This window comes from Vanellus vanellus, assembly GCF_965231255.1.
Source record: "Vanellus vanellus genome assembly, chromosome: 6".
NCBI classification, from domain to species: Eukaryota; Metazoa; Chordata; class Aves; order Charadriiformes; family Charadriidae; genus Vanellus; species Vanellus vanellus.
This window is the reverse complement of record NC_138911.1, coordinates 52,180,207-52,207,896: the sequence shown is the minus strand read 5'-3', so window position 1 is coordinate 52,207,896 and position 27,690 is coordinate 52,180,207. Positions and strand designations below refer to the sequence as shown.

At 34.9% G+C, this 27,690-nt stretch overlaps 1 protein-coding gene across 2 annotated transcripts in view; it reads left to right on the top strand.

Annotated features, from left to right (window-relative positions):
* The window catches only part of EML5 (EMAP like 5), a gene marked incomplete at both ends in the record, with an annotated part of 118,172 nt that overhangs the window by 33,232 nt on the left and 57,250 nt on the right, over positions 1-27,690 (top strand). For both annotated transcript variants that reach the window (XM_082485905.1, XM_082485904.1), the window contains 10 exons: positions 4,367-4,502; positions 8,260-8,461; positions 9,532-9,669; positions 10,430-10,686; positions 13,412-13,624; positions 15,488-15,655; positions 17,510-17,616; positions 18,005-18,123; positions 24,701-24,887; positions 26,686-26,791. In XM_082485905.1, the coding sequence (XP_082342031.1) occupies positions 4,367-4,502; positions 8,260-8,461; positions 9,532-9,669; positions 10,430-10,686; positions 13,412-13,624; positions 15,488-15,655; positions 17,510-17,616; positions 18,005-18,123; positions 24,701-24,887; positions 26,686-26,791 (1,633 nt within the window). The remainder of the gene's footprint in view (positions 1-4,366; positions 4,503-8,259; positions 8,462-9,531; positions 9,670-10,429; positions 10,687-13,411; positions 13,625-15,487; positions 15,656-17,509; positions 17,617-18,004; positions 18,124-24,700; positions 24,888-26,685; positions 26,792-27,690) is intronic.

Sequence of the window (27,690 nt, the reverse complement as noted above, 5' to 3'; positions counted from 1 at the left end):
ATAAACCAGTATAAACAACCAAGGAAACAGATAGCAACTTTAACACTAGCAAGCAAAATAGGAATTCGCAGTTAAGACAGATTATTTGTCTTCTGTCACAGCAATACTAAGAACTGTAGACAGTGGAAAGAAGAGTTCCTGGCAGATTCCTATTTAAGTTTGAGCAGAAACAAAAAGTTGAAAGAAATAGGTTAGAATGACTGGAGAATTAGTTGGAAGAGGACCGGAGAGTTCGCTTAATGTAGAAATAGGAATGATAAGTAGGAAAATACAGAAACAAGCAGGGGTCAAGAGTAAAGGCACAGAGTTCATGTGCAGGGAACGCTGGATGACAATGGGATACTCAAATTCTAGCTTTGCTGATAATACTAACGATAATATTAATAATGAAAGTTTTAGAAAGGAGAAAGAAAACAGAGCAACATGAAAGCATATATAAGTTCATTGGCACTGGCAGTACTTCAGGAGGTTATTTGTAGAAAGTGTGAAAAGTTAATATATATCTTGACTAAAAAATAACAACTTTTATTAGATGTCTCATTTTTATACCAGTGGTAAAGAACAGACTATAGATTTTTCTATTTATTTTGTCATCTTACATGTTCTAAATTCAAGGTAGTCCGTGACTATTAAGAAATATATACAAGATGTTACTCGGGTATTAAAACAAAATAGTATTCTTACTTAAAAACACTGTATGTTTTAAAGATTCTTATGTACTATGCCTTTGCCTTGCATAGTAAATGTACATAAGATGCTTTCTCAGTAGCTGAATAATTTATTTTGAGGTAGTCTTTCAGAGGTACACATTAAAGTTGTGTGGATTGATGTCAGAAACTGAGGTTAAATAACAGGCTTGAGGTTAAATAACAGGCACTCTGTTAAAACTATTGCACGCCTATGTCAGTTGGCTGAATACTAATTAAATATAGATGGAAACAATATAATGAACTTAAATGAATGGTTTTAAGCTGGTATCATATACCTACACTTTAAGTTGTGCAGTATTTTTCTCCTACTGCTTAGCCTAGTCATGGATTTGAAACGTAACTGCCCACTAGACAATGAGAGGCGTATAGGCAAGTATTTTAATTTTTTTATTTTATGGTAATATGCGCATTTTTAAACTGTTTTATGGGTGTTTTGTTAGATAGGAAGATTAAATTTCACAGTAGTGGCTCCCTACTGTAAACTTATTGACACCAACCATAAATGTTTTCAATCCATTTCCTTGCTATGCAGTATATATTGGGAGAGAAAATATCTTCAAATAAGTCCCCAACATATGTGTTACTTTATGAGTTAGGATCTATGTCCTAAATTGTATCTAGGAGTAAAAAGGAGGCACTGGAGTTCTTGTTGAGCTGGTATCTCTGTTCTCCATATTGCTCAGTAGTAATCAGTTGCTTCTGAAGTTTCCATATGATCTTTCAAGCTTGGTCCTAATTATAGCTAACTGCAGTCATGTGTTTTAGGAATTGCATAGTCAGAGTTAGTGTGTCAGATTTTATATAAATGACTGCATTTAGATAACTTAATACTTGATTTTTGTCCGTTAGAGGCAAGATAGGTCCGCAGCAATAGACTGAGACTACCTCGCTATTGGAAGGTTCTTAGAAACCAGTGGTGGCAAAATACTCATGCAGTAGAGTCCATCTTTGTCAAGTTCTTTTTGTACTTCTCCAGCTTTCAACTGTCATTCCTGGTAGATCTGAGCATTTATTTCTTTGTTTACTCTCATTATACTTTTCTTTGAATTTGAGGGAACACAAATGTGATACCAGCTGGTTGTACTGGAAGAAATAGGAAATATTCTGCATTCTGAGAAACCTGCTGATCAATTTGAGATGTTATTTCCAGAATTTTCCATTCATTAGGAAGTGTAATGTATAATTTGTCATAGAAAAATACAGTCTGTATGTCAAACTTTGTAACTTCTAAGATGGAAGACTTTGACCTACACTTTTTATTTTGATTCAGGAGCACAATCAATTTTTGTTGCTCACATTCAATTGGATCAAACAAAGTCAATTCAGTTCTTTGACTCTCATTACTGCTAGAAGGCTATTGACCATCAAGAATCAAATTATGTTAATGACAATTTCAGTGAAAGATTAGGAGAAGCAAAGAAATAATAATAAAAAAAAAAGGCAAATCCAAATTTGATTTTCATTAGCAATCTAGACAGTTTCTAAAAGGAATGATTTAGTGGAAGAATTATGACTGGCCAAGCTACCAGAGTAAAGAATCTGTCTTTTCCCCATTAAGTGTGGGCCTAACAATTAAATTAAGAGTAGCTAAGCTCAGCTTCTTCCATTAGGTACTTACAGTCCCTGCTAATAATGGACCTTTTTTCTAGTTTTCATCTAATTCTTCTATTCCAGTGGCAGATAGACTGAAACAAGAATGTCCTATAGCATTTCAAGAGATTGAGCAAGCACATCTGCCAAATCTCCTTGACAACCAGTATGTCCTTTTCAAGATAAGGATATTCTGTGAAATGGAAAACAGATTAATCCTGGATCCACTTGATCTTATCTTCATAACATTCAGCCAGCTTCCCACATCACCAAATGTGTGATTCTTTTTTTAATACTAATTAAATCATGGATTTTGGAAGGAGTTAATTAGAGAAAAGAGAATAATTCTGTTATCAAGGTTGCATTCCAAATAGAGCTTTGTAAGATTTAGATATGCCAGAACTTGGGCAGAATTTAGTATATGGTATAAAATGAGACAAAATTCCTCTAGCCTTTTATTTGCTCAGTGAAGATAAAAGGTTAATGCATTAAAACAGACAGACACACACACAGAAACAAATACAGCTTGGGTTTTATTTTCAAAAATCCCTAGGATCTTAAAGAAACAGAAAGAGGATTTTCAGGATGTTAGAGACAATTGGAGTTCGCCTTCTAATCTGCTTATGACTTAAAAATTCCACTCCATTGCTGTTTAGGCATGTACTACTTCTGAAAATATGGCATGTTTCAAAAGTCTGTGTCCTGAGGATGGACACGACACATCAAAAAATTTGAGTTCTGCCACCTTAGTCTTTCAGTTTTGATTGTCATTGGACATTCTAGTAACGATGTGGAGGTTTTTTTTGTGAAAGCTGAGATGTTTTTTTCTCAACTTGAAAAATGATAGCCTTGTTACCTGATGCTGGAGAAGCAAACACAGCCCATATTTCATTATGATCAGATCATTATAACATTGCTTTCACTTCTGGCGTTAAGGTGCTTCATTACTGTAAAATCCAGATCCCCAACCAAAGAAACTATTGGAACTTCACATTTACTTCTTTACAAAACTGAAACTTCAGAACAATATTATAGAAGACATATGTCTGTTACTGGCTTTTCTGCCTTCTTTTGGACAGGAGTTAGAGGCAGACTTTTGCTTCTCTCATTTTTAATGCTCTTCCGATTTCTTTTGTCATAGCTGAATATTAAATATTTTCAATAAATATAGAACATTTTATTTTTTTACTTCTAATAGACTTACTAGCCAAAGTTGCCCTTTCCGTAGCTTTGCTTACTCGAAATACGTGTGCTACCTCTGAAAATAAGACTAGTGAGTTGTGTAGGTACTTATCTAAATAGCATGCACACTTTTTTTTTTTTAATATGTCATGTTTGCATCAAATATAATGGCTATGTGGATACGGTATATTTATTTTAATAATAGGTATATCATCCTTGCCTCTTCTTTATGCTGAAGAAAACATGGATCAAGTGAGTTAAAGAAAATGTGTTAGGTTTTGTTTTCTGATGTCCACCTTTAAAGTAAGAGCTTATATTATGGTTTTTTAAATGGTGTACAGTGATCACTGTTTTTCTTATGTTTTGCTTCTAAACATAAATTTTAAATCAATCTTCCTTGGCTTAAAATGTAAAAAAAAAAAAAAAAAATCCCAAAAGTTTTTTGCCTGGTTGCATAGAAGCTGAGTAATAGCAACAGAGGCCCTGAATCAAGCCTAAAGGAGGTCAGTGGAAATCTTCCTGCTGACATTTATGAGAGTTGGACTAGGCCCTAATGCAAGAGGATATGACACTAAAGTCTTCCTAGGGATAAGAAGCAGCATCACTATGATCATCATCATCAGGATGAATGCAGTATTGTAACAAATCTCTTATCTTACTGTTTGTCATTGAATGTGAATTCTGCTCGTTTTGAGTTTGTTTCCATTTCTGACTCTTTCATATTTAAAGCTTGTATTAATTGCATATGTGTATGCTATTTTCAACAGTGTAACAGGTAGGAAGACAGGAAGACAATCAGTACGGGCATGGACAAGAGTTCTACTTTCCATATTAGTATCTCTAATCGGTTTATATTGTTAACATTAACTTTCTTCTCTCTTTAGGCAGGAATTTTCAGCATGAATGCATGCGAAGAGGGGTTTGCCACTGGTGGCAGAGATGGCTGTGTTCGATTGTGGGACTTAAATTTTAAACCAATTACTGTGATTGATCTCAGGGAAACAGACCAGGGATATAAAGGTAAAAAGAAGTTTGTTACTTTTGATATACTAACAAAGTAGGAAATTTAAGATGACAAAAAAAAAAAAAACCCAAAGTTTTTCTCATGTATGTTCCTGTGAACTATTTGCTAGAAAATAAATTTGATTATGTCCACTAGTATGAAGGTCATGCAGTCCTTTGAAAGTTGCTGTAAAACATACTATGAAGTTGTAGACACAGAGATTTAATAAAATGCACATCGTTTCTATAGCACAGCAGTTTTTAAACAAGAAACAGTAACGCTTTAAGAGAACTTAGAAGAGACAGAGAGATCTACAATGTAGAACAGCCAAGTACAGAAATTGCATTTGCTAGTTTTTCAAATTTTCATATAAACTACTTGGAAGCAATCTACAGTTTTGTAGTAATTGGAACGTTGCTTACGTATACCTACGACTTCAATTACAGTTTGTCATGCTAAAATTTTACATCTAGCAGTCTATAGCATGTTTTGTCAGTGTTCTAGGTATTGTTGCTGTAGTGATTCAGGAAAAGTATACAAACGTATACTGAAGCACTAATGTCACTTAAAATTTTGCTTTTGTTGGTATTTGGTTTTCTTTGCCCCCAGTCACCTTGTTATTTTCTAATATCTTGCCAAGAATTTGATGACGTGGTAGAATGTCTGATGGCAATCAGATACTCAGGGTCAGTAAATAACTGATTACAAGTTAGATCTTTATATTCTGTAATGGACTTGGCATTCCCACCAAGATTGCGAAATATTGCAACAAGATGGAATACGTTCTATTTTAAATGCCCTGCGGTACAGTGACTGTTTTAAGTTTAAATATACTCAGCTGCTGTTTCTCAGCTCTGTTGCATGTAGTTGAAAGTGATGTTGCATTCCCCATTTCATTCTTTCAAACTTGTTCTCTACTCCAGATTGTCTCCTTTACTTTCAACGGAACAGACTCTTGCCATGAACTCTTTTGGTTCTTCTTGATCACTTATGTGAACTCCATCCTCAACTTTTTGACTTGTTAAATGCCCCTGACAGGGCTAATAGCTTTTTAAAAATCCTATCTTTAATAAATTCAGTTTCCTGAATCTTTTCCCTTCGGGCTTTTTTTCTTATTGTATCCTTATGAGGATTGCCTTTATGACTTGTCCTTCTACTTGTTTTCTTAAATGTATTTTTTGCTGCTTCTATACCTCACCTCTTGGTAATTTTATCCATGAACACAAACTCGGGTTCTGTATCGTTGTGAATGGCTCACAGAGCAGTTAGTTAACTCTAGCTATATCTCCAGGTAGTCAAATTGCTTTAAAAAAAAACTCCCTCCACCATAAGAAGTTCCAAAGTACTAAAACAGATGGCTTAATCATCCTTCATCAAAGATTCTGGTTGTTTCTTTCTTTATTTTTTAACCACTCTAGAAAATATAGCCATATAATGTCTAGATTATAGGGCTGAATGGTAAGGTGGTCATATTCACCAGTGCAGCACAATAGGAACAAATCTGTAAAGCAAAACAGTTTGTGTGGAGGGTTAGAGTAGCATAGTATATATGCATTTTGGGGATGTTAGCTCTAGCCTGATTCAGCGGACTGAACATTGTATCGCAGGTGGAGCCACATCTTTCAGTTCTTTTTCATATTGAGGGAGTCTAATTTGTGCATTTGAAAGCTATCTTGTAATGCAGAGCATGGTAAGTAGGCATGATCAGGAGCTTTGCTTTGGAAGCTGGCTTTGTCAGAATTAAAACATCAGTGCAGATGCACTGGACTGGCCTGCTAACCCACCCGTTCTGAGTCTTGCATTTTTTTTCCAATGTAAATTAATTGATATAAGGCTCTTTTTTTCCCCTCTACATAGTTAAAAATATTTTCAGAAGCACATCAACTCATACCATTACGATATTCCTTTCTCTCATCTAATAGATATAATTTTGTCTTGCATATTAATCCAGAGTAGCTTTTCAAAGATCGTTCTTGAGCTATGCTTCACAGTCGGTATTTAGGCAAAGTGAATCAAGTTAGGCATCGCTGCCATCTGGTTATCTACACCTGAAATTGCACTATCAGCCTGTTTTCAAAGGTGCATAGTCCTAAAATTGGGCACCTAAGGCTGGGTTCTAGGTATAAAACTCTCCTAACTTCCATTTTATTTTTCCCAACCTTATCTACAAACAAGTGCAGCCTGTGAGTGCTCACCTCTGCTGCAAGCCTGGAAACTTACTGTTTAGTGGGAAAAATAATTCTAGGTACTATTAAGATGTTACAAAGATTTGCTTTAGGGGGAGTACCTTGGAAACAAGCTGGGGAGCATTGGGCTCTTTGACTGTCTTATATCTAATGCATATAGAATCATAGAATGGCTTAGGTTGGAAAGGACCTTCAAGATCATAGAGTTCCGACCCCCCTGCCATAGGCAGGGACACCTCCCACTAGACCGCGTTGCCCAAGGCCACGTCCAACCTGGCCTTGAACACCTCCAGGGATGGGGCCTCAACAGCCTCTCTGGGCAACCTGTTCCAGTGCCTTACCACCCTCAAAGTGAAAAACTTCTTCCTAATGTTCAATCTGTACCTGTCCTCTTCTAGTTTAAAGCCATTCCCCCTCGTCGTATCGCTACGTGCCCTAGTCCTTCCCCAGCTCTCCTGTAGGCCCCCTTTAGGTACTGGAAGGCCACAATAAGATCTCCCCAAAGCCTTCTCTTCTCCAGGATGAACAGCCCCAACTCTTTCAGCCTGTCCTCATAGGGGAGGTGCTCCAGCCCTCGGATCATCCTCGTGGCTCTCCTCTGGACACGCTCCAGCAGGTCCATGTGCTTCTTATGTTGGGGACTCCAGAGCTGGATGTAGTACTTCAAGTGGGGTCTCCCGAGAGTGGAGTAGAGGGGCAGAATCACCTCCTTTGACCTACTGGCCACGCTTCTTCTGATGCACTAAGGATACAGTTGGCCTTCTGGGCTGTGATCGCACATTGCTGGCTCATGTTGAGCTTCTTGTCCATCAGCACATCCAGGTCCTTCTCCTCAGGGCTGCTCTCCAGCCATTCCCCGCCAAGCCTGTATTTGTGCTTGGGATTGCCCCAACCCAGATGTAGGACCTTGCACTTGGCCTTGTTGAACTGCATGAGGTTGGCTTGGGCCCACCTCTGCAGCCTGTTCAGGTCCCTCTGGATGGCATTCCTCCCCTCCAGTGTGTCTGCCTTGCCAAACAGCTTGGTATCATCGGCAAACTTGCTGACAGTGCACTCGACCCCACTGTCCATGTCGCCGACAAAGATGTTGAACAGTACAGGTCCCAGTACCAACCATATTCTAATGATGTTTCTGTTACATATAATTTAGGTTCATCTAGCTAGTACTAAGGTCCATGGTTTGATCAGAAATTGTAATTTATATTGTCTGCTACCTTTGTTGAAACATAAAGACATTTAATGTCTTTAATGTTAATGTCTTAATGTTAAATGTCTTAAATTAAATTTCAGATGCAAATGTCAGTATTATCTTTCTCAGTCAGAGATCTTATAATACAAGAATTGTCTACGTCCTTTATTAAAATAAGGATCACGTTTTATTTTAGAATGTTTGCAATACTAAGCTTGAAAAGTTCATGTTCCAAGGCAGTATGTGTTATATGGAATAGATAAAAGGAGTAAATGGAGGAATAAGAGAAGGTATACAGGTACTTCTTGACATTTTCTTGCTTTTATGTTTCTTCATGTGCTGTTACCTTTGTTTCACAAATTCTGAGGTTGTCTCTCTAAGTAACAATCTCTTCTACAGGTCTGTCTGTAAGAAGTGTTTGCTGGAGAGGAGACCATATACTCGTTGGGACACAAGATAGTGAAATTTTTGAAATTGTGGTGCATGAGCGTAATAAGCCTTTCCTGATAATGCAGGGGCACTGTGAAGGAGAGCTGTGGGCTTTGGCTGTCCATCCTACAAAACCACTAGCAATGACTGGAAGTGATGATCGATCTGTCAGGTTAAATCTTGTTTGTTTAACTACATACGGTTTTATACAAACAGCTCATTTTGTAGATAACCTCTTTGAAATGTATGCATTTGAAAGGTATTAAAATGTGGCATGGAAGTGCTTCTAAACCAGTTGTTATGCATGAAATTAGTGCTCACCAATAATAAAATATAGTGGAAATGTATATTTCACAAAAATGAAATGTACAGAATTTGAACAAATGTCATTTAGCCTGTCATTAAGCACTCATACACAAGTATCCTGTGTTTCCTTTTCAGGCACATGTTACAATGGAAAAAATTGTAATAAAAACTTACAGTTTTTACTCTTACCATATTGAGTTTTTCACATGCTATGAATTAACATTTAGTTTGGCAGTTTCATCAAACTTAATGCATGCATAGTAAATAGAATCTATATTCTGAGAAAACCCAGTAAGCTTCTCCTTTTTACAAGTTTATCTTTTTTTTTTTCTCTTTCTTAGAAATTAAATGTGTAGGATTTTTTTGTTAAATGTTTAAAGTGTAACATGGTTAAGCAAAACAGTAGTTGAATTATGAATATTAAAATAATGTTCTAAGATTCCAGGTCTATCTTGTAAATGATAGATGTTGTAATGCATCTTGTAGTAAAAACTTACATGTTATACTGCTATCTAGTTACATGTAAGGAGTTACGAATAATGACTTGTTAATAGGAAAGGATATATTTACTGAGCAAAGTCTTTAATTGTTCTTTAAAGTTCTTCTTGGCTAAAATGATTAACAAAATAGTGGGATTTTCATGGAGTGGTCTAAAAGTATATACTGTCATATGGTGTCATTTTTATATTCAGAAAGTCAAATAAAATTAATCTGCCTCTGCATTTTCTCATTAGATATTTTTCTCAGTATATTAAATACAAGAATATTCTTTGCTGTATGCAAAATTCACACTTTTGTCTTAGCTTTTCCATGTGGAAAATTATTTCAAAATAGGACACTACCATGTCCAGTGTGCTGCAGAAACTGCAGGCTTCATGCTATCTATGACACAGCTACAACCCATTCCTTACATTTTTAATTGTTACTTTATTTTAGAATTTGGAGTTTAATAGATCATGCTCTGATTGCCCGGTGCAATATGGAGGAACCCATTCGCTGTGCTGCGGTTAGTACTGATGGAATCCATCTTGCTCTTGGAATGAAGGATGGCTCTTTCACTGTGCTTCGAGTCAGGTATGGTACAAAAATTAAAAATAAATACGTTATTAACTCTTTCAAGCATGTTATCTAATTGCTTTTATAAATAGTATGTATATTGACACTGTAGTGACCATACATGAGGAGATCATTTTGATTTCTGTTTTAAATTACTGATCATGTGGGTGCTCAGATTTTTTAAACATGCGCGCTACATGTGTTCATTTGTTCCATAACAACACATTTGAAAAAGTATATTGGTCTATTTGCAGAGAACAGTAGTGTCCTAGGAAGTGTTTTACTTCAGTTTTTAGCTTTATTAATTATTCTTGAATTATTAAGAAACAAATTTTCATTACTTCCTAAATTGTTTCTGTGTGTTTGAATGCTGCTGTCAGCATGTCACATGTACAAAAGCAGTGCTGCCTTGTGGCTGTGATCTCACAGTTTTAAAGGGAAAATGAGATCTGTGTCTCATGTCAGTGAGGTTTTCTTCTCTGAGTGAATAAAGATCTGGTAATCTACCTGATTAACTTTTTTTGTGGACCCAGCTTGAACATATCTTTTGTACGCTCTCCTTCAGCGCAGTGCAGCACTTTCTTCTGCCACTGTTCTCTTCTCTTTTTTTTGGCCATGAAGCCCTACCCAGCTCTTGAAAATAGCAGTGTTGTGTTTGCATATAGGATAGTAAAGTCCACTTCGTTATTTCACAATTTTGTCTGTTTTTTAAAAGTGGGAACTTGACAGTATGATAACGCTCTTCTATACTTATGACATGCTTTCTTTCATACTACAGAGATATGACTGAGGTTGTTCATATCAAAGACAGGAAAGAAGCTATTCATGAACTGAAATATTCACCAGATGGGAATTTCCTAGCTGTTGGTTCCAATGACAGCTCTGTGGATATATACGGCGTTGTTCAGCGATACAAGAAGGTTGGGGAATGTATTGGATCTTTAAGTTTCATCACCCATATGGATTGGTCTTCAGACAGTAAATACTTACAGACAAATGATGGCAATGGGAAGAGACTTTTTTACAGGATGCCAAGTAAGATTCTGGGTTGCCTTTATGATATTTGTTGCTTGATACAGAAAGTAGTTATAGATGTACAGCAGTTTTGTAGAAACAAACAAATATAGATCAAAGCACTGGGTTATAAAGATATTTTTTTCCTGAGTTTGTATAAATATATAAATATTTGTATAAATATTTGCTATTTTTTAATAAGTACAGCATTTTCTGGCAAAGTTACTTAAATATTTTTATCCTTATACGTTTACTCTTCTTTCTAATGCATCTTTTCATGGTAAAGATGCTGGCTTATAATTTATTTTATTTCTCAAAAATAAATCTGTTCCCACTTTTTTATAAAAAATTCAATTTTGCAATAGCTTAATAGCTATGTACTTACTGAGCTTAGATATTAAATAGGCTATCATTTTCATCAACACTGTATGTTTTTTAAAATGTGTGGAAAAATCAGTATGTTGCATTTTGGAAGAGTCATCTGGTTTTCTAGAGCTATGTTTGAAGCAGAACTGAGGAATTTAACTTAAAAGAGCTTTTACAGTGAGAGATATCCTCAGAAACAATCGGAATGCAAATGAATTTAGAAGTATAATGGGATTAGGTAACTGTAGAGAAAATAAGAATACTTGATATAAGGATGCCAGAATGTGAGGAATTACTCACTGGAAACAAAAGAAATATTGAAGCTGTCATACATAGGTGGTTCAATCATATAACCATCAAAATGAAATTTAGCTGGACAGTCTACTGATAACGCAAGTTCAAATATGTCTTTTCCCTTTTATGTCAGGGGACTATTAAAGAAGATTATTCTATTACATAATATTAAAATACAGTTTTCAGATTTAAAGTTTGTGACAACCCCATTATTGTAAATATTTTCAAGACAACACTGTCTTGAAAACTTGACTGAACTGTCCCATACTCTTGAAACAGTTTCCATCAGGACAATTCTCTCTGCAGAGGACATATACACGTAGTACATATATCTTAAAGTTTCAAATTTAAGTAGTCCTGATTACAATGTGTCAAGAGCAATTTTTATCACAAGGTTTTACTTGTTTCTTCTGTGTGCATACACTTTTTATATAAATATAATTCTATATTTTCCCAGTCATCATATTTGTAGTTAAGTATTTGTTATCGTCACCACTTACTATATTGTCTCTTCATTTGTTATACAATATTTGCGCTTTGCACTGCACATTATTCATAGTTACGTGGAGCTTTTTGTGCCTCTCTTTGCTGAAGCATCTAATTCATTCGATGCGCAAATTTTATTTTGTGCACTGGGTGAGACAGAAGATATGTAAGACAAGATAGTAAGTGAGAATTTAATTACTGTAACAAATGCATACACACAGGAGGAGCAATTTGGAGTTACATAGGCTGCTTTCACCCTGGAGTTTCTTGATATACTAGAATGTGGGATTGTGAAAGCTTGTTTATGAAAAAAGTTTAGCAAAATCAGTGAAGTTAGAGGAATCTCCTAAATATTTTAAAATAATGATTGGAATCATATAACGCTTGAAATTCCATTATAAATGAGTAAGGAACTTACATCTGCCTAATACAAGATCTGTAGGACTTAGTCATGGATATAACCAGTATTAGTGGTCATCGTTTACACAGATTAGTGATTGAAAGAGATTACAAGGTAAACCTTGTCAAAGGGTGCAGTTATTTCATCAGAGCTGAGGGATCTTCAAACAGGGCACTTGAGTTTCTTTCCAGTTTTTGGAGGGATGTATAGTAGTTAAACTTTTCCTTGAGTGTGGGTTGTTTGGTTTTGTTTGTTTTTTTTTTTTTTTTTTTTTTGAAGTCTTCCTTTCTAATTTATTTGCTGTTTTGCTTTATCTTTTCTCTACGGCTGTTCTTTCTTCTGCTTATTCCAGTCTACTTGAGTTCTCCCTTCCCCTATCCCTCTGTTGAAAACTTACCTCCTTACAACACCTGAGGCTGCTCCCCTACATTCCATCCCATCCTCTCCCACTAGTCTGAATCCTGTTAACAGTAAGAAAACAGGAAAACACCCAGCCCAGCTGCCTTCAATTTTGTTACTACTGAAGACTGAGCAGTGAATTGTTGGCAGCGTCCTGCTCAGGTTCTGTATTTGCGTGCTCAGTCTAACTCACAACTTTTACATTTCCTTGCCTTATTCTTTTGTTGCTCCTGCACTCTGTTTCTGGCCGTTCCTGAAGACACAGTATTTATTAAATGGGCCTTTCATCTGACTCAGTACTTAAGCTCTTGCCTGAAACTTTGTGAGACCAGAACAATCTTATTACAGATAAAGCTGATGTAAAATAATCTAACAAGGATCTAAGCATAAAGTTGGTGTTTTCAGTGATTTACAGTGGCTAGATCTAAATGAGTTCTTCAGTTTTTGCTCTAAATAATCCAGGTTTCTAGAATAGTTCAGCAACAGAATTTTTCCAAACTATCTTAGAATGGCTACATGTATTTTCTATAAACATTTAAAAATAACACAACCTCAAACAGATAGCAAGAAATAATAAAACTGTAAAGTACCAAACACATGGTCTTCTATTAAGTAGTCTTGAGAAGCCTTGCTACTGATACTGCTGGTCATGATAGAGAATATTAGATCAGGACAGTTTTAGAAGTCAGTTTTTAATTCTGTCACACTCAGATTTGATTCTGGAGAATTTAAAAAAAAAATTACGTACTTTAAAATTGCATAAGTGAATATTGAAAAATAGGTCTTTATTTTTGTTTTTAGGTGGAAAAGAAGTAACAAACAAGGAGGAATTAAAAGGTGTTCAGTGGGCATCATGGACTTGTGTTTCTGGCCTTGAAGTTAATGGAATCTGGCCCAAATATTCAGATATAAATGATATAAATTCTGTGGATGCAAATTTTATTGGGCAAGTTATGGTTACAGCTGATGATTATGGAATAGTAAAGCTCTTTCGATACCCATGTCTAAGAAAAGGTAGTACCTTTAAGTTCAATTATAAATGTGTATTTTTGAATTTTGGTTATTCAAGAAAAAGTTTTTAGAAAACTGGGGTTTTGAAAAATATCTAAGTGGCTAATATTTATTCTTAGAAGTTTAGTTCTCGAGGATGGAAGACAACAATAGGCTGGTGTATTGACAACTGTAATAGTATTTTAGTTGCATTTGGAATAGCCAGAAGTTTTACATATATTTTATTTTGTAAAACAGTTTGGTTTGTTTTTTTTTTTTTGATAGAGTTTCATGAGGTGATGCAATTTCTATCCTTTTATGAGATAGATATTTCATCTTGGTCTTCAAGTAGTTTTCTTCTGTCCTCTGGATTTGTGATGGAGATTTGGGCTAGGAACTAGAAAAAATAACTTTACTAAATGATTAGAGGCAATAAATAAGTGAACAGCAAATTGGTCCTGTAATTGGAGTATGCCACTATATGTTACTTGAAGTTTAAAAAATTTTCCAAATAATTTTTCCTCAAAATTTTACTAACAATAAGGACAAATCGTGAATTTTTTAAAACTGAAGCAAGGTATATAATTTTCAAGTTTACTGTTCAGGACTGAGTGAAATGGGGAGATATGTATCTTTTTAGACAAGAACGGCTTCATTTTTTCAGAGCTGTTCGAAGAACTCCATTCTAGACACCACTCAGGTTGAACTGTAACAAATTATCAATAATAGAGATCACTGTCTTCAGCTGGTAACATGATGATGATCAGAGAAAGCCTATGAAACGTTTGTTAGCTTTTAAGAAGAGTCCTCTTAAGCTAAAAAGTTTGTTTGGGGCCTAGATCAAATCTCTTAAGTTTTGAAAGGGGAAACAAAAAGTTGCACCATTGCAATTTGCAACACTGCGTTTTTGATGCTGGCTACAACCGCGTGATCTTCACAATGGGTCTTAAGATATGTCTTCAAACAATGTGTGTTTAAAAAATGATTTTTTTCCTCTTTTTTTTAGAATGACTGATATTCCACCATAGTTTTTTCAACTCTTTTTGTAAAAGGTGATGCTAAAACACATTTCATTTTAGTCTTTCCGGTTTTATTTTTAAAGTGATAAGGGTTTTATTGGTACTTGAGGCAGTCCAAAACTACTTTTTGAAAACAATCTTCTGTCCATTTGAAGGAGACTGAATTTGTTCCCTTTTTATCCTGTCTATTTTGCACTTTGGTTATAAACTTTGGTTATAAAACCAAAGAAAAGGCTCAAGAATCTGTATAATGTAGTGCTGTTAGGAACTTCTTTTTTGTAACTGATCCAATGATCATGTTGTAATTATGCAATAGTCAGTAAAAATGTTAGCTTGATGTAGTTATACTACTACTACTACTACTGAAGATGTGGGGATATGAATTGCTAGAAGTGCTTAGCACTCAAATTGCATAAACAGTGAGAACCATTGCTGCAAGCACACACGGGGATGTTTTCACAGAGCTAAATATACATCATTTAACATTTAAATAACTACATCTTTTCAATTTAGAAATAATAATTGGGCACAATCTTCGTTTGTAAAAAATAAAATAAATGCAATAATATTTTTTTTTAAATCTTCCTTTAGTACACCTCGTACAGCACTACCATAAGACTTCTGTTTTTGTGTTTGACTTGTTAAAGATATTATATCATGGAATCCAAATTTAAAAATTTATCTTAAAGACAGATTGAAATTTGGGAATACTGCATGAAGTTGCTGCTATTAATTAAAATATCACTAGTAATTAGAATATCTTAATTAAACTGGTACTTTTTGTAAGGGTTCCTTGATATGTTTTCCTATGGTGCTTCTGAAACATTTATTCCACATATATTGGAAGAGATTTTTATTCTTGTTCTAGGTGCAAAGTTTAAAAAATACCTTGGTCATTCTGCTCATGTGACAAATGTCAGATGGTCACACGATCACCAGTGGGTTGTTTCCATTGGAGGAGCTGATCATTCTGTCTTTCAGTGGAAATTTGTCCCTGACCGGAAGTTGAAGGATTCTCTTCATATAGCACCTCAAGGTAAGTCTTTTTTTTTTTTTTTTTTTTTTTTTTTTTTTAAAAAAAGGGAGGGAGGAGGAGAGGCTAAAAGAGAAGTAAAATTCCTTGATGAAAGTATAGAAATAAATATTCAGAATTCCCAGCCTGCACAGAAATATTGTTCTTTAAACTTTGCAGCTGCCTGAAGTACCTGATAGCATTGCGTAATACTTGCCTGTATCCTGGATGCTCAGTCTAACAAGATTATGAAAAAATTTATCACCGTGCTCCTTGTGCAAAGGGAAAATATAAAAGTTTGGATCATAGATATGAATTTATTAATTCTGTACATATCATCTTTTACTAAATGGACAACAAATGGATGCCCACATGTCAGTGGAAAAAAAAGTTGTGTATACTCATTTGATTAAAATTTTGGAAGTATTCATATGGTAATTTAAGTATTGTAATTGATTTTTTTTTTTTTTTTTTTTAAGCAGCCTATAAGTGCTTAATATTTGGGAAAAAAATGTAGATCATGTTACCATCAGTGATTAATACAGCAATTATCCTCATGACTGAGTTTCCCAAAATCAAACAATTAACTAAGTGCCTAACTTGAAAATTCCTAAAGGAATTTCGAGAGTCCTTTGGGGAAATAAATATATAGAGTTACAATTAAATAGTTTGTTTCACCCTTTAATTGCTAAGATCAGATGAAGATGTATTAGTGTGGACCTAGCTAATAGGTAAATGAATGCTGATTCAGTGCTGGCCTTGTCAGTGCCAAATGCAGAAAGAAGTAATAATTATCTTCATCTCCTTGATGAAGCCTCCAAAAAGCCTTTAACTGGTTTGATCCTTCATGGTATGAATTAATTTTTAACTAATTATTTCCCATGACCCAAATTTCTCATTAGCTACTGCTTCCCAAGATAAAATTTTTGTTTAGATTCCTTGTTCCTGCATATATAACCTTACTTCTGGCTGTCATGCTATTTTTTGTCACACTATTGATAGTTGTCCTGTTAATGGCTTTTCTAACTCTGTAATCTGTGATCTTTATCAGTAGCAATATTGTTTTTCTCTAGATCACTGATAAAAATGTTAAGTAGTATAGCTCTGAAGATTGCTCTTTATCGCATATTTCTTAGAAACATTTCTTACTGAGTGGTGATTCTCTCTTTGGAATTACATTTTGAGATCTTTTAAAATCCATTTGTGTTCTAGACTGATTTTTTTGTCTGGTTTCTTAATGAAAAAATGTGGAATATTCAATCAAAGATTGCAGAAAGATCCAAATATATTATCTATCAGCCAGGACATTATTTTCAATTTCTGTTGGAATGAAACTCTGTGGTACAACATTATCTGGCTTTCCCCAGATGATGTAAAACAGAAGCATTAATGACTACTCTTTTTCTCCACACTGAAAATTTTACCACTTCCTTCCCATATTTGATTTTTTTTTTTTTCCCCTAATCTACATGGGGAATTACTGCTTACATTAATGGCTCACCTAACTGCAAGTTTCTCTTTGGAGTTCTCTACTTCTCCTGTTAGTTTTCTGCAAGTCTTAGTTTCTGCTTTATACCCGTGACTTCATTTTCTTCTTTCTTCCTTTCCTTCTAACATTAATGTTGATGAAATAATTTTAATGGATGAAAACTAACTCTCTTCCAAAACCAAACAAAAACAATTATCATAGTTACAACATGGCTTATTTGTACTGTATCAGCAGAATTGATTCTGTCAGCTTGTCAATTATTAGCAGTTTATGTTGTAGCTAATATAAGCATTGATTATCAAATCAGAAACATTAAGCAGTTACTTTAAACACTTTCTGGTTTGCAATTTAGGTTGCTTCATTTTCTGTTTCTGTTTTCTTGGTGGCAGAGAGTCTGGTTGATTCTAACAGTGATGAATCAGATTCAGATCAATCTGATGTTCCAGAGCTGGACTCTGAAATTGAACAAGAGACACAGATCACCTATCGTCGACAGGTAAAGTTTTTAGTTTTAATGGCAGATGGAATGCTTCCCAGGGTTTAAGTTGGTCTTTTGTGAAGACCTGTTGAAATCTGAAATCTGGAGAGACTGACAGCTGAGCAGGAACTGACCAAAACCTTCAGAATTTTTATTATCTGAAGCATTCAAAATATGAAGATACAATAAATGAAAAAAAGTGATTATATATATACCTAGCATGTTCTATTAGAGTTTTGGTTGTAATTTAAAAATAAGTTCTGCTATACAATAACCAGCGACAGTTATTGGAGATTTTTTCAATGATGTCTGTGTAACATTTTTGTGAGTGATAATTGTGGCTGAATTCTCAGAAACATGCTTTTCTTATGAATCTCTTAATTTATGTGTGTGCTCTTTGTTAAAGGTTTACAAAGAAGATCTACCTCAACTTAAAGAGCAATGCAAAGAAAAAAGAAAAAGTGCAGCTTCTAAGAGACGAGAGCGAGCTCCAGGGAACAGTATAAGATTACATTTTGTTCATGGGTATGAAAACTAGGATTATTTAAAATAGACAAGCAGACTGTTTGTGTCCTGTAGTTTGGTGTTTATAACTTAATAATCTTAAGGAAGACTTTTAGGTCAGTTGCATTGTGATTTATTGTTTTTATTTATTTCTGTAAAAATAAATTTACACTAGAAAGTTTTGATGCCAAGCTAGACTAATTCTGAACATGAATTCTGAAGTGAATTTGCACTGAAACTTAGCTGATACTTATTATTTGACTAGAGGTTACTAAATGTAGTATTTGGCTATCACCTATATTTTTCAGATCTGGAAAGTAATAGTTCTTTTTGATGTATTATTTTGGAAGTTACAACAGAAACTTGATGTAGTTGAAGATGACTGGGTTCTGTACTAAGCGGTATTTCTAGTAGTGTTTTATTTAAAAAAAAAAAAGTATAAACTGTACCTAATATGAAATAATTTACACATTCCTCGTGTTAGTTTAGGAATGAAATTTAATTCTTAAAAGGTCCTGTAAGTGTGTTAAAATTCAGTTTCATTCTCTTTTTGGTGCTAATTTAAGTGGGAAAAAAAAAAAAAAAAGACTTTCAGATGCATCCTTGAAATCTTATGATTTCATCTTTAGGATTGGTAGTCTCCTGTAACTCTTCATAAGTGAAGACTTTCATCAGGACAAAGATGAGGTGCTTTAAGGCAAACTGGCATTAGATGTTACATTAGAATAATGATCAGAAATATGAATTCCCTTGATACAAAATAAAACCAAAGCCTTTATTAAATTAAGGCATTGGAAATCGGGTAATATTGTGTGTTCCTTTCAAAAAGAGCCTTTGCAGGAATACAGCTTCTTTTTGGAGATAACTAAATGCACAGAGAAGTTACTGATACTGTCTGTCTTTAAAATGACATTTAAACAATTTTAGAAGGGCTCCACATGGAATGCTTAAGAAATTAATTGGCTAAGAATAGTTAATCATTCAACTCAGCAATTTTGTCTGTAGAAGACATGGAGACTGAGGAATAGCTTTAGAAATAATGACAACTGGGAAGCTTGATACAGGCTTGTTTTTTTATTTCTATTTTTGATGCTCCAGAATTCTCAGTTGAAGATTTTTATATCTCTGTAGAAAATGCATTAAGGTGCGTAGCTATATGTAGTCTTTAAAATTTGGTCTAAGAATCAAACCAAATGATCCTGACGAAGATGTAGCACAAGCAAGGGCCCTGGATCTTTGGGATTATTGTTATTTCCTTCACAACAGAAGTGAAGCTTGACCAGAATATCCAGGAATGACCAGAAGTAGAATGTCCAGTTGAGTTCTGTCTGGTTACCCAATGGGCATCAAGGAAACTAATGAAGAATCCATGCTGAACAACAGATTTTTCTCAATGTCCAGGCTGTTAACTTTAAAGTGACCCACATCCAAGTGAGTAATAGGCATATTCTATGATTCAGGAAGTCTGCTTTGCTTCATCTTTCTTTAGCTGCAATGGAAATGTCTTGGATGTTCCTTGAAAGTATAAAAAGTGGTGCTTTTTTGAACTAGGGGAATAGGAAGCTCTTTTTCCTTTCTTTGTTTTTGAGCACGTTGGTTTTGTGTTTTGAATTTGTCAACAGCCTTCAAAGATGAGCTTTTAAAAATCTCTTCATGTCCTGTAAGAAATCTTTTAAACCTCTGGTTACTTCCTCTTTTGCAAGGGTGCAAAAACAATAATGCTGAGTATGTGAGCCAGCCACTGACTGATACAGATGAGAAAGCAACTTCTATTGACAGGTTAATCTTTAAGTGCATCTTTCTCTAAGAGGTCTGATGCAGTCATCATCAGAACCATGTTACTAAAGTGGTGTACTAGTTTGGCCTGGTTTTGACTATTCTTGTATTTTCTTTCTGCCATGTCTTTGACAGTGGCAGTGGTTTAGAAACATGAAAAGGATACATCTTTTTGAGATATTCAGAGAAACCGCTTTCTCAGACTCAATGCTTTTAATACTTGCTTTTTGCTGGCAGGGAATAAGAATGCAAATCTAATACTGTATTCTCTCAAAGCTATGCTGCTGATGTCTCAAGAATCATGTATTATTTTTTTTTTAGTATTCAAAGGATTTAAGCAAAATCTAGTTTGAGTTTCAGGATATTCATTGAACTGTCCTTATCATAAGATGAAATTTGGTTATATTTTCAAGATGACATGAGATTTCTCCTGCCCTTAAATGAGAGTCTTATGACACCTTGCATGGATTTCGACTAGATGGCTACAAATACCTACAAATAGCATCTAAAGGGAGTAGGTTGAGTGGGTCTTGTTGAAAAAACATTATTGCCAAGCAAAAGTATATATATTTTGTTTTTAAATTATCTCTACATTTGTGCTAAAGACTCTGACCTCCACCAAGTTTATTTTGACATTTTGTTCTTCTGGAGATTTTTGGGGAGGGTTGCACTATGTTTGGAAATGTCCCGTATATACTTTGAACAGTAACATACAAATTTTTAAAGACTTACAGCATCAGACAAACTATGGACATTGACTCTTTTCCCAGAGAGGAAACTACTTGTGAAGTTCCCCCTTAGTTAATTATAGATGTGTAACTTGCAACTGTGGGTAGGATCTAGCTGCAGGATAAAGAATTTACAACTGTATGCCTAAAAGTAGGTGGTTTTACGTGTGTATCTAAACTTCCGTCACAGTCAATGGAGATCCAGTCAGTGGAGCATAAAGATTGATTTGGCTCAAGTAAAATTAAATGCTGACTGGTCAGTTAGCTGAGTAGCCCTGCAGGTTCCAAGGGCTGGATTGACTAGAACACTGTTGATTAGAATCTAGGTATTAATATATCTAACACAGATGTGAACACTTATGTTTACATGTCCTAATCTCAAACTGAATCCAGTCCCTGCTCTTCATGACCTTGGTAATGGCAAACTTTTTTGCCTGCATAGCATTGAGGTAGCGATCTTTTCTGAAAGTTACTGTCGTATTAACTTGAATCAATCCTGGATTGATGGTTTGGTTAGCTGTTGCTGAAGACCACTTGAAAACATCAACTACTGCAGAAGGTAGTGTTATGATTATTGTGTCTTGTTATATATGATCCAGTAACTATGATGCAGAGCTTGCTTTCATTATTATCTAGTTTCTAGTTGCTAATCAAGATGCCTTGTAAATTACTTCTGTAGTTTGTTTTCTGCATGCGAAGAAATTGTTTCTCTGTGCTTTTACTGAGATTAGCTAATAACCTCAGTTCTAAATTGGTTTAGTAATACGGAGATGTAAGTATTTCAGAACTGTGTAGCATATTCTCAGGGAATAATCTTGTACACTGAAACATGCTTCTTTTCATCTCTGCTTGGACTGTCTAAGGCCATCACTTTATCTTTCCAGTGTAAAGTATCAACAGTCAGGGAGCTAGTAGCCTGGCATGTGGGAAAGACCAGATGTGTTTAACTGGGTTACAAAATGTCTTTGTTTGCGTTGCTTGATATTTTGGCAAAATATGTTTTATTTTAATTGTAAACAGCTGATTGTACACCTATTTATTTTATTTTATAACTGGAAGAAGTGAACTTAAATCCAAACTTCCGATCATAAAAAGTTATAGATATGAATAATAAGAACTATTTTCCTGCATCCTAGACACATTTTGGAGGTTTTGGTAGTTGTGTGAGAGATGGCATTAACGTACTCAGTTTCACTGTGCTTAACTTAGGGTATATAGGCAGTTGTTATAAGGGTTGGGAGAATTCTGAGTTTCTGGGTTGCAGTTAGAAGGATCTGAGACCCTTTTGCTGTCTTAATGCTTTTTACTTTCATAAGTGATGGCTAAAGCTTGTAAGAAATTGCTTAATCCTATTTCTAAAGGATTCTTTCTTTCAGTGTACATATTTTCGTAGCTTCTTTTTAAAATATTCTCATTTAGGGTGCATATTCAGCATTTGCTTTTTTATTATTCGGTGCTTTCAAAGGAAATCCAGTATTTCTAAAAGAGCACAGTGCAGACTGAAGCACAGGAAAATTATGTCTGTGCAACAATAGGTCCAGATATCTCCTTTGGCACTGTGCCTGCATTTGTAATCCCTGCCTCTCACTGACCCTTGTCATGTCCTTAAACTGTTGATGGTGCATACTGTGGTAGGTTATTTTTGTTTTCTTTTTTATACTATGTTATAGGTCATTGTATATTATGTCCCTTCAAAAAATAGTGGCTGAACATCAACGAAGGGTGCAGCCAGGCAGGGCAAGCAGGCAGCACTTCGGGTCAGTCTGAAATCAGCTCCAGAACATCTGTACATGTTGCTGCTGAGGGAAGTTGTTAGTGAAGGGTATGGATAGAGGGAGAGCAAAGCTTGACTGAAGAGTCTGCACCTGAGCTGTGAGTCTACATTGTTGATCGCTTTGAGAATAGCAGGGAGCAGACATGCAGCTGAGCCTCAGACTTAATGGAAAGAGAGAGATTTTTCTAGAGACCTTGAAGGGACAGTAACTCAGCAGACACTGAAAAGTTGCTGGGTCGGGACCAAACCTGAAGTTAAGAGCCTGCCTGTGAGTACCAGTCTAAACAGTGGGTTAGAGTGAGACTTATTTAAAAGCTTTTATTTCTGTGCTATCATAGTTTTTGCTGGTTTAAGAAGTTTGCTTTGCTTGTTCTAATGAGACCCAGCTTTGGACTTCACAGTATCACAGAGAATACAAAACTGGGATGAGTGGCTGGTACACCAGATGGCTGTGCTGCCATCCAGAAGGACCCAGACAGGCTAGAGAACTGGGCAGGGAAGAATCTCATGAACTTCAAAAAGGGGAAACACAGCATTCTGCATCTGGGAACAAATGGACCTGGACCTTCTGCTGGTCTGTTTAAAAACTTTGTGAGATGATTTTAGCAATTTTTCTCTAATCACATATGATCTGACATAAGTACCATTGCATGTAGTGTAGGTGAGCCAGCGGAAATACATGTTCAGACCTGCTCCATATATGTGCTGTGTTTTTTTTCCAGTAATGCATAGGTCTAGTATTGGTGAACATGGATCCGTGGCAGGAGTTTTCAGAATAGAATTCATTAAGCTAAAGTTGGTCAGCTGTCCTGAAGATTCATTACTTGACTGGTACCTGGTAGCACCATGAACGCAAGGAAAGCTATATATAATTTTATGAAAGAGTTTTCTACCTGGACTGCATAATTTCTGTGTCATTTAGACCTTTTAAGTGTCTCATATGCAGTAATTGTCTTAATGCTACCCATTCCTTTTGTGTGACATACTGGTATGTGTACAGATGCATTTTTGCCTTATGCAATAATTTAAAGAGCTGAACAGCTGCAAAAAGATCCTACATTTGTTTTCTTATTAAAAATAATGTAATTTTTTCTGATCATACATGCTTTTAATTAAGTAAAGAAATTAATGTATTGAGAAGTATAACATAGACATTAGAGATTTCTGTTAGTTTGCAGATGCCGATGTTGAAAGTTTAGTTATTTTTGCAAATAATGGCTTGCTGATCATCTTCAGGGCTTTTTTTCAACTAGTTCAGTTAGAATTTGGGTGCAAAAATACTTAGGTAGAGCCTTATGATCCCTAAATAAACATAAATCATGGCCAATTCAAACACGTTCAAGTGTTATTTCCTTCCTGTAAATTTAACTGTCTATTTAAAAATGTAACCAGATTTTGCCTGCATCTTTGTAAAATAATTTAAAATTTGATTTGATGAAGATCTGTAAGAACAGAAGAAGGAACAGAAAGAAGTTAGCTGGGGAATTAATAACATAGACACAGGATGTGTCAGGAGTATATGGAGTATTGTTTATATCAGAAGAAATGAAGGAATTAAATTAAGTTACGCATTTTTACATGTTATCTCCATTGACTGCCAAGGATAGTATTATTAAAAACGCTAATTTAAATCTTGCTTGTTTGTTTGATGATTTTTAGGTTTCTGGGCTGCTTAAATTACTTCTGAAAGTAGGGCCCTAGCCTTTTTGAAAATGCCACCTTTGATTTTTATGGGGTACTGAATCTTAATCACACCTAGGTAGAAATGCTTATACTGTGATAGTGCATCCAGACCTCAGCTGGGAATTGACCTGCTCTTGCCAGTTGCTGTATCAGTACAGAAAGGAGACAGGTTTTCCTTCAAAAAAGAAACTGATCAAGAAGAAAATTTATGCATTTGTTTTCTATTAGCAAGTTTCCAGAAACTTTCAGTTTTATATCTCTGTTGTCCACATTCTTGTGGAAACTTATGCTGCCTTATTTTTGAGCAGTAAGAGACAGAAAATGTCCAAAGTATTACATGTTGCATGGCTGAATTCTCCATGCAGTCTGGAACAATTACTAGCTATTACTTCCTCTTCTAAACTAGTTGTGGAGAGTAACTATTAAATAGCAGCCACTTTAAAACTAATGCTAATACCTGAATAGTAAATGAAATTGATAAATTGGTGTTCCTTTGGGAAAACGTTAATAATCCTAAAACAGCAAAGCAGTAATTGGTAAGTAACCTGAGTTTTTACATGTGCAAAATGCGTCTTGCATAATTTTATGTCAAAGTTTCTGCATGATCTTGATGAACAAACTTTTTTTCTTTAATTAGTTACAGAGGTTACGACTGTCGAAGCAATTTATTTTACACTCAGACGGGTGAAATTGTATACCATGTTGCAGCAGTGGGAGTGGTGTACAATCGACAGCAGAACACACAGCGCTTTTATCTAGGTCATGATGATGACATTCTTTGCCTTGCTATTCATCCCTTAAAGGACTATGTGGCAACAGGCCAGGTAGGATGCGTGTTTATCTGCAATAAGAATCTGAAGTTGTTACTATGGAATTTAGAAAAGCTTGTTTTGGAGGAAGGAAGAAGTCCAGTCTACATTTATTCAGGTGAAGGACTGCATTTGTGTTGCAGATGGAATCATGTTAAAAAAACTGCAACATAAGTGTTTTTTCCGGTTCTTTATATTAATTCTGATAAGAGTCATTAGTTGGTAGTTTTTTTGAACGTCATTTTTATTTAAGAATCAATTCAATTTTTTTTATTCAGCATTATGTTGCTTTTTCATGATAACAAATGGAGGAAATGTGCAATTAAAATATAATTTTTAGTATCTTATGAAGTTAGTTATGTTATTATTACATTCATGTATTATTACATAACATGAAGTTAGCTGGTGTTACTATATTCTGGCATTTTGTTTTATGCATTATGTTTTTGGTTATGGCCTATAGCCAAGCTCTTTACTGTTTGTACAAGTAACACGGGTATGTATCTTGCTAAAGTATTTAGGTAATTTTATCTTTCACCAGACAGTAATTTTAGGTAAAATTTTTTTCACTCGTGTTTTCTAACAAACATCTTTTCCCATAAACATTTATACACCAGGACTTGAAGGTTTGAGTTTACGTTTTAGGGTTTTTTAATTATCATCATGATTATTGTTTTTATTATTATATAATAAATTGGAGAACTTGTGAATGGAAAGTTTTAAAAGAAATAAACTTTTGCTTATAATGTGTTTAATTTGTGTAAAATTAACATAAATTAACAGGAAGATTAATTTAGATTTGTAGGTCAGTTTAGAGATTAAAGCCCTAAATGTGAAAATTCTATTTAATTTTGGAGTAGTAAAGACTATGAATGAAAATTTGCCTGGATTTACTATATTATAAAATACCTTATGCTATCAACAGAAAGATACGCTCCGTTATATACTGGTTTATGTATACAGATTGTATACTGTTGTATGCTACATTACCTGCAGAAATTAGATAATGCATTAATCAAATTCCCCATGCAACACTGGTTCAGATTTTCCTGATAGTGGATGTTACGGAAAGTTTTGCAAACATCACGTATCAAGTTTGTGGCAATACCAGAAAGAGGTCCTAATTTTTCTGAGTCCTTCCTCCGGTCTTAAACATAGGAGAGTGTTCTTCTGGTTTTGCAGCCCTTTTTTTGTACACTGAGGTGCAAAACCTTTGGAATAGCAAATAATCTTGTAAATACTGACTAATAATGCTTTTACATAGTTGAAAAGAATAATCTATATTCCATTTCTTACCAAGTTCTGGTTACCCATATTAGTGCCATTCTAGTTGAAATTACTTCCCAGGTGTCAATGCATCAGAATCTGACTTGTAGGCACTTGTAATGACACCAGAAAGCAAGAAAAGTCACCTTGATTTTTCAAACATAGGGTAGCTTACATACTAGCAATAAAAAAAAACCCAAACTTTTATATTTAGACAGGGAATGACTGATAGAGAATTGATGGAATAAATATGCCACAGTGCAATCGATGAAGGGCTTCCCCCTCCATCCCAAGAAGGCTCTAGTTACTGTGATTAATGTGCCTAAGTTCTTTGGAGGGAAGAAGGAGTCAGCTGGGGAGTGGTACTTCTAAAGCAGCAGAAGGAATAATATACTGCTAGCCAGACAGAAGTGATAGTAGGAAAATTTTATCACTGTAAATTTTTTTCCAATACTTTTAAAATTATTTATCAATGTTGTACTTTTAAACAACTGTGTGAAGTAACTGAGAAATTAAAAAGAATGGTTATACATATGTATACTTTCAGGTTGGTCGAGATTCCTCAATACACATTTGGGATACAGAAACAATAAAACCACTCTCAGTATTAAAGGGCTATCACCAGTACGGTGTTTGTGCTGTTGATTTTTCAGGTAATAAGTATTTATTTTTTTATTTATATACAATTTTCCTTTTCTGTATGAAAATACAAGCTAATCAGTTCTAGTGAGCAATTGGGAATCCCTGTACACTGAAGATTTTGTATTAAAAATATTCTCCAATGATCAATGTCAAATGAGAGAGTCTGTCTTAAAGTGATCATTCCTTAAAAAGAGCTCCTGGGGAGTCTTACACATCAGGAAATGCAAGAACAGGTTCTGTGCAGTTTAATAGCTGGGCTGATCACTTGAATTTATTTTGGTTGTATGAGGCAGGCCACAGATCTGGAGTGTAGTGTCTGCAATACGGCTGTATAAGCAAATTATTGAGCAAAGTTTTCAGGAGTGCCCTTTTTTTTTCTTTTTTTAAATTAAATCCTGCAAGCTGATTGGCTAGCACACTGATGAATTCAAAAAATCCACATATGTAGAAACCCAGCCTCTCTCTCCACCTTATACTAACATAAGAGACTGTCAGTTAAATTTTTTGATATTTTTGCACCCCATACCTTGAATTGCTGTACAATGTTAAATTTCCTCTTTTCCACTGGCTTCTGTTAATTCTTTAATGGTTTGGATTTACTAGATAGGATCTCTAAACTCACAGTGAAGATGTGCAATCACAAAGATGAGTAGTTTAGAGTCTTTGGTACTTCTTACATTTCTTTTGTTCTCCTTTTTCAAGACGTGAATCTTATTTCCCAAAATTTGGCACAGATGCATAGCAATTTCAAAGATGGATACATGTCAGAAAGCTGTTGATCGTGAATGAGCACAAATAACTTCTTTCTTGGAGATTAATATGCGATATGTGTTAGAGCTTCTCAAAGACTTCGCACTATTACTAAATTTAGGGATATTTCATAAACTTCATAGTATTGCTTTGATGCTTT